Here is an 11,518-nt window from a genome sequence, read left to right as displayed (position 1 = left end):
ACAGGAAGGGGAACATCACATACTGAGGCCTGTCGTGGGGTTGGGGGAGGGGGGAGGGATAGCATTAGGAGATACACCTAATATAAATGATGAGTTAATGGGTACAGCACACCAACATGGCACATGTATACATATGTAACAAACTTGCACGTTGTGCACATGTACCCTAGAACTTAAAGTATAATAATAATAAAATAAAGTAAAATAAAAGAGTCAAAAATTCTGTTTTGGATGTAATAAGTTTGAGATGTCTTTAAGATATCTAAGGAGACATGTCAGTAGGCTGCTGAATATTATGTAAGTTTTGAGTTCAGAGGACAGATAAAGATTAGAGATAAAATTTTGGGAGTTGTCCACAAATAGATGCTATTTAAAGCCATGGCACTGGATGACAGCACCCAAGGAATAAGAGTAAATAAAGAAGAGGATAATTCTGAGCTCTGGCAGCATTACAACATATAGAGATAGGTAAAATGAAGTGAAACAGCAAAAGAGATTGGGAATGAGAAGTCAGTGACGTAGGAGAGAAAGTGGTATCCCTATCCCTGGAGCCAAGTGAACAAAATGTATTCAATGAGAAGGGAGTGATCAAATACTGCTGAGAGGACAAAAAGAGATCTGAGGATGACCAATGGACTTTGCAATGGGGAGAATATTGGTGACCTTGACAAGAATAGTTTGGTGGAGTGGTGGAAGAAATGCCTGATTAGAGAGATTTAAAGTGAAAATAGGACAGGAATAGAAGAGAATGGATTTAGATAAATCTTTTGAAGAGTTCTGCTATAAAGTATAAGAGGAATGGGAGGATGGCAGGTTGGGGACAGAAATGTGGGTCCAAAAAGATTTTTTTTAAGATTGGAAATTCTATGGCATGCTTTCATGCTGATGGCAGTGATCCAGTAAAGTGGAAACATTTAGTAATAAAGGCAAGGAAACAATTGAGCAGGATAAAGAGAATGAAATTGAGTGGACAAGTGGAAGGGTTGCCTTAGGGATGCTGAGGAAGAGTTCGTTAATTGAAGACAGATTATATGAGCTCACATGCAAGGCATCAAGCAAATTTGGTTGTGGGATGATGTGGAAGTTCCCTTCTTATAGTTTCTATTTTATCAGCAAACTAGGAAGCAAGGTAAGCATTTGAGAGAGAAAACAGAGATATTTGATGATAAAGTTGAGGAAAGGAAGGAACCTATCAATATTCATTGTGTCTTTACAATGTTCCCGGAACCTCACATACATTACATTTTGAGTTCCCACAAGAAATTTATGAGAATAGGTTTATAGATGAGAAAACTAAGGCACAGAGAGTTTGTGTAATTTGCCCAGGGCCATGTATTATTAGCATATTGCTAAGCCAAAATTTGAACCTGGTCTGACTAGAGTCCACACACCCTTTCCATTATCCTAAACAGCATCGAAATAAGGTTTTGAGTCTGAGTAACAGGGTATATGGTGGTGCAATTAGTAGGGATAGGAAAAAATTGAGAAAGAGCAAGTGGTAGAGGTAGGAAAATGCAAGGGGGTTGTGAGAGAGTGTGAAAGATGAGTTTGTTTTGGGCCAGGATGCCTTTAATGTGCTAGCAGGAACACGCAAGTAGAACTTTCAGAGGGCAATTGGAAGTTCTAAATTTGAACTCACGAAAAAGGTCATGGTACTTGAGATATGAAGTTGGGAATCCCCTACTGAGGGTGCATTGGCCCCTTTTCACACTGCTATAAATAAATACCTGAGACTGGGTAATTTATAAAGAAAAGAGGTTTAATTGGCTCACGGTTCTGCAGGCTGTACAGGAAGCATAGTAGCTTCTGGTTCTGGGGAGGCCTCAGGAAACTTCCAGTCATGGTGGAAGGCAAATGGGGAGTGAGGCACTTCACATGGCCAGAGCAGGAGGAAAGTGGGCAGGGGATGGTGCCACACACTTCTAAGCCATAAGATCTCGTGAGAACTCACTCACTATGGCAATAACAATACCAAAGAGGCTGGTGTTAAACCATTCAGAACAAACCACCCCCATGATCCAATCACCTCTCACCAAGTCCCACTTCCAACATTAGGGATTCCAATTAGCCATGAGATTTGGTGGGGACACAGATCCAGGCCATATCCGGGAGTAAGGGTTTAACTTGTGGAAGAGATCACGATAACCAAAAGAAAGAAAACAGAAGAGGAATGAGGATAGAAGCCAGGAAAATGGCTTTAAAAAAGGAGAAAGGAGCTGGGAAGGAGTCAGAGAAGGAACAGCTGGGGATGCAGGCAGTGAGTTTGCTTTATAATAAAGGTCAAGAGAAGAAAGAATGTCAAAAAGGAATATGAATCAATAGTTTTAAATGCTGTAAGACAAACAGAAAATTAGCACTGAGAAGAGCTGTTTGGAATCAGCAGCTGGAATTGAGGATGATGTGAAAGAGCCAATTGAGTGGAGTGGTAGGGAGGAGTGAGTTTGTTATGGAGAAGTGAAGGTGATGATAAGTAGACTATTCTTTTGAGATATTTGGCAGTGAAAGGGCTGAAAATGATGGAACGATGGTACAAGGGAGAATAGTGTCATGGATCGAGGGAAGGGCCTTCAGGCTAGAGAAAAAGGCAGAATATGATAAACGGATAGTTTTGCTAGCAAATGTTATAAGAACTCAAAGAAGAACAAAATTATTTTGTAGGGGCAGTGAGACTGCAAACCATAACACTGCAATAGTAGAGCTAGAAATTACCCTGAGATAGTGGACAATACCCTCACTGTAACCTTGGTCAACTTAAGACTCAGAGAGGTGGAGTGATTTCCCCAAGGTCACATAGCAAGTTAGTGGCAGACCTGAGAGGAGTAGAACCCAGATTTCCCAACTCTCAGATTGTTCTTTTTCCCATCACAAGTCTGACTTGGAGCACACCACTGAGGGTCTGCACCTATTTACCCCTCATCTGATAACTGGTCAAGTGGGCCCTTCCTTGGTCCTCTTCCCATATCTATGATGGCAAAAGTGATGAGGTTACTGTAGTATTTCAGATTTTAACTAGGTTGATGGCAGCAGACACATAAAGGAGAGACACAGAGGAGGATATACCTTTCCATATTTCAAAAAATATTCTCTGGTGACTTCCCCAAGGTCTCACATCTAGGAAGCTCTTCAGAAACCCAATTGCCACCATGGGGCAGCCTGTGTTACCACTGCAGGATGCTATCATTGTAATATTAGAGTAAAGGACTGACATCTGTGTTCAGAGCCCTTATAGCATCAAGGAGTGTGAGAAGGGTGGCAGTACTCGAATCTGGGACTTAAAGACTGGGCCAAACGTTGAACCTGAACCAGAATAATCAATTCCCCGAAGAAAAGGGCACTTGCCAGGAAGCAAGATGGCGGAAACGGCTGCGGTCAAAGTGTCGCGATAGGAGCTGCCGCCGAGGATCAGGTGACGAGAGTTTGAGATACGACCGGGAGGGCGGGGTAGAAACCCGGGTTGGGCCAGTGGGTGGCTAGAGCGGTGGCGGCGGCATCCGGAGTAGCACTGAGATCTTCCGGTGGCGGGAACTGCGGTCATGGATCATATTACGGTACCCAAGGTAAGGAGAAGAGTTAAGCGAGGCTGACAGCTGCGAGCTTCCTCTTGGTGCTCACCTGGGAGCCCAGACACACCTCCTCAGCCTTCTCAGCCGTTTTTGACGCGTCTTTCCCGTGCGGGGTCCTGGGTTCCCTTTCTGGGTCCACACCCCTTTTCAACCAAACACCCCTTCTCAGGATCCGCTTGCGGGCGTCGGCGGCCGGGAAAGAGGTGGTCTGCGCCCCCGCGCCCGGTGCACACCTGTTCTGGCCCTCTGACTCCAGCTCCTCCCTAGCCTTGACCTCACACCCACCCTTATCTCAGCTTTTTATACTAGCCGCACTTGAAACCGCCATTCGCGAATACCCCACATGGCACTGCCTCCTGCAGAGTTACTTCCTTTATCCAGCGTTTCTTCACCATCCTCTTGGCTCCTCCAGCCACTAACCTTCCCCAGGGGCTGCCCAGACCCCCACTCTCGCCCCAGCTCCACGGCATGCCTGTGAGGGTTTGTGGGGCTACAGCATCTCTTCGGCCAAAGCTGGGCAATAGAAAATGAAGGGGACTAGGGCAGAGTGGATCTGGCCCTGCTCAGCCGGTAGGAGAAACCCAAGAGGTTTATCTAGCCAGTTGTCTCCTGTTTTTAGCCAGCCCCGAGTTAAAGTTGCTTCTGCTACTTTTTCCTCTCATCTTTCCAGATCCTACTCCCTCCTTTCCCAACACCAGCCCCTTTCTGTTTCAAATCCACTTCCCTTCCTTCTCCTCTTTGGGGCTGGGGAACAGTAAAAAGTTCACAACTAGTCTGTCGTTATTTTTTCCTGTTGATCGTAACACACGTGGCCCAGGCTAATTAAAGTCCTGGTAAAAAATCCAGCGTGTTTTTAATGGAAAGAACATGGATTTTGAAGCCAGAAGACTTGAATTAAAGTGCTGCCCACTGCACCCCCACCAACTACTAGCTAATGACTTTGGACAAATTTAACCTCTCTGAGCCTTAGCTTTGATAGGGGTTTTCTCTGCGTCCCTACCCAAATCTCATCTTGTAGCTTCCATAATTCTCACGTGTTGTGGGAGGGACCCGGTGGGAGATGGTTGAATCATGGGGGCAGGGCTTTCACGCGCTGTTCTTGTGATAGTGAATGGGTCTCATGAGATCTGATGGTTTTAAAAACGGGAGTTTCTCTGCACAGGCTCTCTCTTTGCCTGCTGCCATCCACGTAAGATGTGACTTGCTCCTCCTTGCCTTCTGCCATAATTGTGAGGCTTCCCCAGCCATGTGGAACTGTTAAGTCCAATAAACCTGCAATAAATTGCCCAGTCTGGGGTATGTCTTTATCAGCAGCCTGAAAACGGACTGATACACCTACCAAATGAGGATAATGAAATTTGCCTGACTCACTTCACAAGATGGGTGTGGGATTAAATAAGAGGATGTGTGTGAAAGAGTTTTTGTAACTAGTAATGTTTTGCCCACTTTTTAGCATAAGACCTTGATGCTGCCTGATGGGCAAAGCACAAACTCCAACCTTCAACCTCTTTTTCTGACTCCCTCCTCTTCAGGGCCTTTCTCTGTGGAGGATAACCACATCCCGTGTAACAGCCAGCCTTGCCTTTTTCTGTGTCCCTTTGTTTCCAGATCATGTCATTTGTACGAGGTGCTCTGACATGGTATAAGAAGGTGGTACCATTAAAAGAAAGGAACTTCTGTTGTCCACACTCCCTTTTCTCCCAACCTACCTAAACTCTAGTTCAAAATCAGCTCACTTGAATACTCCTTTTTTCTCTCTTTTGACAACTGGGGGAGATGGGGAGGCAGAACTGCCCTTGTCCTTGAGTGTTAAAATATTAAAATTCCCCTGTTAAGGATTGAAACTATAAACTGGGCTTGCTGTATGAAAATTGGAAGGGAGAAGAAACCATTAATGGGCCCATATGAAAATTATAATAGCAACTAATACATATTGAATATTTAACTATGTGGCAGGCCCTGTGTTAGATATTTTACATGAAATATGCCTTCAATCCTTACATTAACCTATTAGGAGATACTATTATTATTCCCATGTTACAGATAAGGAAACTGAGATCCATAGATGTGGAATGCTTGCCTAATAAATAAAGATAGGTGTGCTCAGACTGGCGCTGGGATAGGGTTTGTGCTCAAGAAAACTTAAATTTGCATCACGGTCAGAATCCATTTGTACTGCATGGATAGTGTCATTAGTCTTGAAGTATAAATAAAAACTCCAAATGAAGACTTGATTCTTTAAACAGAATTAGTATTTGTTTTGTTGCCTGGCAGGGCTGTGAGTGCCCACAGGTGGTATGCTGCTGTGAATCTGTTTTTTCCTCAGTTTTTAGAAAGGATTAGGGTTGCATTAATGGCTCGGGATTAAAATGGCCTCCCTTTTGTTAACTCACTGTTTCCACAAAAGAGAGAAACATCTGCCTTGTCCATCTCAGGTCAAAGGGATAACTTTGAGTTTGTCAGTTATTAGTTGTGCATGTCAAGTACAAAAGTGACTTTTATTTTTGGCTCTTGCTTGAGTCTTTTTCTCTACTCAGAAAGACTATAAAGAATTTATTGAAGTACAGTACACGTAAAGAAAAGTGTATAGATTGGAAGTATTCATTATGCTATAAACTTATATACTCGACGCACCTGTGCAACCACTACTGAGATTAAAAAGAACAACAACAACTGCCCCCCACCAAAAGAACATTACCAGGAGTCTGCTTCATGCCCCCTTCCAGTCAATACCCCTCCTAAGGGTAAACCACTATACTGACCTGTAACAGGATGCGTTCATTTTACCTTTTTGTTGTACTTAATATAAATGGATTAATACAGTCTCTTTTGTGTTTGACTTCTTTTGCTCAACATTGTTTGAAAGATTTATCCATATTATTTTTTGAAGTTATAAGTCATTCTCATTGCTATATTATGTTTTGTTAACATGCCACATGCGATTTATCCATTCTTCTGTTGATGGGGAATTTCCAGTTCTGCCTATTACCAGTAGCACATTTTGACAGATTTAAATATATATTTTTGTTGGTATATGCCATAGGAGAGGAATATCTGGGTCATAGAACATGCACATGTTCAGCTAGACACTACCAATTTTACATTCCCACCACCTATGTATGAGAACAGATCTATCTTTCTAAGATATAGTTTAGGGTTCAACAACTATTTTTGGAGCATCTCAGACCTACCCTAAAGTTTGGTGACTCTCTTGTCTGAATCAGAATTTGTTCTATGTATTTTTCCCTACCCTCATTACATCTGTGTCAGTTGGCACCCAGAATTCTTAATTACTTTTCTTTCCTGGGATGGAACCTTAATAATAAGGCTTTATGCAATTAACATTTATTGAGCTTCAACTGGTTTGACAATTTGCTGTGGTTTAAGAGTGCGTACGTTGGAGCCAGACTGTCTGAAATAAAATCTCAACTCTGCTACTTAACTAGCTTTGTGATTTTGGCAAATATGTAATCTCTCTTGCCTCAGTTTCTTCATCTATAAGACGGTGTTAAAAATAGTACCTATCTCACAGGGTTGTTATAAGAATTAAATAAATTAGTATCTGTAAATTGCTTAGAACAGTGTCTGGCACATGGTAGATGCTTAATTTAGCTACCAGTTACTATTATCATTATTAAATATTGTATGCAGAATCCCACATTGGGAGTTAAGGATACATAATTGGATATAGATATGGCAACTGCCCTCCGGGATCTCTTAATCAAGTAAGGTGATGAGATGCCAAGCATAAGGTCCAAAAATGAAAGACACTGAGAAATATGTCCATTCTGTCTTGTGATCTAATGGGAGCAGCCTGACAGGCAGGGAGAAGCTCTTCCAAGTTTACAGCCTCTTAGACCTCAGTAACTACTCTAGAGAATAGCGTTATGTGTTTAATTCATGAATCTCTTTAATCAAGGACAAGGATAATTTAGTCAAAAATCTGTTTTCTGGACTCTCCTTCACATAAATAATTGCTAGCTCATTAAGGAATGTTTTAACACAAAAAAGTAATTTCTACATTTGTATGGGTAAAAAAAAAGACAGTGAAGGTTTTATAGATTGTAAAGGACCTTGAATGTTACACTGAGGAATTTGAACTTGTAAATAGCCAAAGAGCTACTAAAGCTTTATAAGTCTAGAAATGGAAAAGTTAGAAAGGATCTTTTAAAAGATTATCTAAATGAGGAATGGGGATGAAGTTTCTTTTCGGAATGATGGAAATGTTCTAAAATTACACTGTGATGATGGTTGTGTAACTCCAAATTTACTAAAACTATTTGAATTGTATACTTAAAAGAGTGAATTTGACTGGGCCCGGTTGGCTCAAGCCTGTAATCCCAACATTTTGGGAACCCCAGGTGGGAGGATCTCTTGAGCCCAGGAGTTTGAGACCAGCCTGGGTGACATAGTGAAACCCCCATCTGTACAAAAAATTAAAGAAAAAATTAGCTGAGTGTGGTGGCTTGCACCTGTGGTCTCAGCTACTCAAGAGGCTGAGGTGGGGGATGGCTTAAATCTGGGAGGTTGAGGCTGCAATGAGCTCTGATAGTGCCTCTTCACTCCAGCCTAGGCAACAGAGTGACACCCTGTTTCACAAAAAAGGGTGAATTTTATGGTATGTAAATTATAGTTCAATAAAGTTGCTAATACATAAGTTAATTAATAAATAAGGATTGTGTTGTGATGGTCCAAGCCTCTCATTTCACAGATGTGAAAACTGAGTCCCAGAGAGCTAGAGTTTTTTATCCAAGGTTAAACATCTAGCAAGTAGCAGAGGTAGCATTGTCTTTTAGTTGTTTGAATGCATAGCTTGTTCAGACTGTAATAAATTGTGGAGTTATCACAGAAACAACATCCAAAATAATTGGAGTGCCAGATGGGTACAGAATGTTATCTTGGGTAGTAATAATAAAAAATAATAATACTTTGTAGTATGTTAATAACACTTTGTAGCACTTTGTAGTACTACACAGGAGATTACAATTTGTATGAAGCTTTCTTAAAAGTAGATACTTTTTGCCTTTACTTCCAGGAAACTAAGACCAAATATTCAGTCATGTTAACTACCTTAGCCCTTGTACTTAGCATAATTGCTTCCTCCCCCTCTTCATGGCTTTGGTTTTCTATTCTAATAACCTAATTGTAGATATGTCTTTTATTATAAACAACCTGAAATGCATTTAGACAAGAGGCAGCGTCAAAATAAAGAAAGATAAAACTGGGTAAAGAAGTGTTTTTCGGGAGGCTGAGGCAGGAGAATGGCGTGAACCCAGGAGGCGGAGCTTGCAGTGAGCCGAGATCCCGCCACTGCACTCCAGCCTGGGTGACAGAGCAAGACTCCGTCTCAAAAAAAAAAAAAAAAAAAAAAAAAAAAAAGAAGTGTTTTTCATTATGAAAGAAATGAGATTTCTAGAGGTGAGAATTGTGCTCCCCTTCCAATTCCCAAAATTGCAAATCCAGTTGGCTTCACTGTGATCCTTCCAGTCTAGGAAATAGTGTGATATAATGGAAAAAGCATGGACAAAGCTGGATTTGAATTCAAGCTATATTATTTATTAGCTCTGAGTTCTTGGGCAAGTCACTTAAACACCCTGAGTCTGTTGGGACTATGATGAAGATTAAGATAAGGTATGATGAGGGCCTGGCACATTATAAGTGCTCTATAACTGTGTTTTTTCCTCCCTCCATCAGAGCCAAACAATAGTAGAGGCTTTAGTATACATTAGTTGTGGGAGGTCTCAAAGATCAGCCTGTCTCAGGGAGATTTGCCTGAGCATCCAGAAAGACTCTTGGTACTACATTGCAAGGAAAGAGACTACCTAGGAAGCCCTGGTGGCAGTGGTCTGGAATTTTAGACACTGTTTTGTAGGCATTGGAATAATTTTCCTCGCCACCAAAACCCACTTCTTCAACCTCACTTTGTACTTGGGAAACCCCAACTAAGCAGTTACTCCTAGAAACCACTGGGATTTGTTTTAGGGTTGTGTCTTTTTAGATATCATTTTCTGTTTTTTTGTGGTAAAATACTTAAGTGGTTTAGAGAGATTTTTTGCTAAATTCTAAAGACATTTTCATCATTTGAGACACCAATACTAGACAGAGAGTTAGGAGACCTGAATTCTGGCCCCAGTTCTGATACTGACATGCTATGTGACCTTAGACTGCCTTTTTACCTCTCTAGGGTTCACTTTCTTCATCAGTAAAATAATATTTAACCTTTATAGAGCAATTGCTATGTGCCAGGTACTATTCTAAGTGCTTTACACTTAGAATTAATAAATATTACATACTTATATACTAATTTAACCCTTGCAACAATACTGTTATCCTCATTTTAAATATAAAGAAAGCATCCAGAAAGCTTAAGCAACTTGCCCAGAGCTGGAAATGTGAAGCCAAACAGTCTGTGACCCAAGTTTGTGCTCTTTACCCATGTACTATAGTGCTTCAATAAAATGAGCTGAGTGGGTATACTAGCATTTCCTAAACTATGTTCCTGATGAACACTAGTCCCACAAGATAATTTGTTTTAAAAAATGATTCTAAGGTAAAATATATTAACACAACAAACACTGTGGAGATTCATAGTGAATGTTCACCTATTACAGACTCTGAGAAGCCCTGCAATAAACCTGTTTGTGTTTGTTTCACCCAGTGTTCCCCTATGCTGACCACAGAACTGTGTGTGTACATGTGTGTACATGCCTGTTAACATCCTGTGGAACTAGGATTCATAGAAAATGCCTTAAGAATGCTGGTATCAATCTGGAAGGTTCATTCTAACTCTTGAGTGCTTTCAGCATTTAAAAATGATAGATGTGGGGACCACAAGATGCAGGATTCCTTTCCACGTCTGAAATTTGCTTTGGTTGGAGGGACACGGAGAAGTAGGGTGTGGACAGGCATAAGTTCAAAGCTATTCTGGATTATATTTTTAACACTTACCTTCAATGACCTTGTACGTCTTGACACAAAAGTATTCCACCATTCCTCTTCCTTCCTCCTGTTACATATTTTCTCACTTACTACTTTAAAGAAGAGACCTAAATTAGAGAGGCTTGTCATGAAAGCCTATCCTTTTTAATACGTACAGGACACAGCGGTTGTTTTCATGATGAATGCTCTCTGCTGTTGGAGGCAGTGACACAAGGGGCAGGACTTACTTGGGACATGGGTGTGACTGATGAATATGATTACACTGGTTGGTATTCTAGAGCCAGGTGTCACTTCTTTTATTTATTGTTGCAGTGCATCTAAGTTGTTACCAATACTTGTAGCAAATCAGGACAGTAGATGGATTCAGAGACCTCTGAAGTACACCTGATTTCCTCTCTTCCTCCCTTCCTAGAAAGGAAATGAGAAAAACAAACAAACATGGATTATGGTTCACAGCTTCTCCAAGAGCAAAGATCTTATAAATGTCAGAGTGCTCTATCTACAGCTCAGGAGTGGAGAAATAACAAAACAATTGGGTGGCCTACCTGGGAATTAAAATCTGTACCATACTTAGTGGTGGTCAGCCTCTTTTCTCCCCTTTTCTTTCTTTTTTCATCTTTCTCTGTCTCCTCTTTACTCTCCCTCTCTTCTCGTTTTTCTTCTCTCTCCTCCCTCCTTTCCTCTCTCCTCCCTTCTCTTCTTACCTTCTCTCTTGCATCCCCTTCTCTCCCGTTCCTTTTTGTCTTTTCTTTCTCTCTTCCCCTCACCCCCAACCCCACACACATATTGTGTGAGACCTCAGTTTCTGCCAGGTAAAAGCACTACAGGTAGAGGAACCCTCTTATAACATTGTGTCAGAAACAGATGGGGCTCTGCTGCCCTTGAGTAGAAAGAGGGAGGGTCTGAGTAACTTCAAGTCTCCTAGAAGGTCCTACCTACTAATAGGCACAGGATTCCTGCCTTGGGGAGACACTATATAGGAAGTCTAGCCTGGATTTCAATAATTTTCCCCTTCC

General features: G+C 41.4%; 1 protein-coding gene across 17 annotated transcripts in view; it reads left to right on the top strand.

The window, feature by feature from the left end:
- The first annotated feature begins 3,451 nt into the window (after positions 1–3,451).
- The window catches only part of MTMR8 (myotubularin related protein 8), a 111,437-nt gene continuing 103,370 nt past the window's right edge, over positions 3,452–11,518 (top strand). For all 17 annotated transcript variants that reach the window (XR_012429763.1, XM_065538544.2, XM_074028855.1 and 14 more), the window contains exon 1: positions 3,452–3,557. Coding sequence is in view for 16 of the 17 variants with exons in the window: in XM_065538544.2 (XP_065394616.1) it covers positions 3,534–3,557 (24 nt within the window). In the remaining variant the exon portion in view is untranslated. The remainder of the gene's footprint in view (positions 3,558–11,518) is intronic.

Source organism: Macaca fascicularis, chromosome X (assembly GCF_037993035.2).
Source record: "Macaca fascicularis isolate 582-1 chromosome X, T2T-MFA8v1.1".
Lineage (NCBI taxonomy): Eukaryota > Metazoa > Chordata > Mammalia > Primates > Cercopithecidae > Macaca > Macaca fascicularis.
The sequence above is the reverse complement of the archived record's forward strand: the minus strand, read 5'-3'. Positions and strand labels throughout refer to the sequence as shown.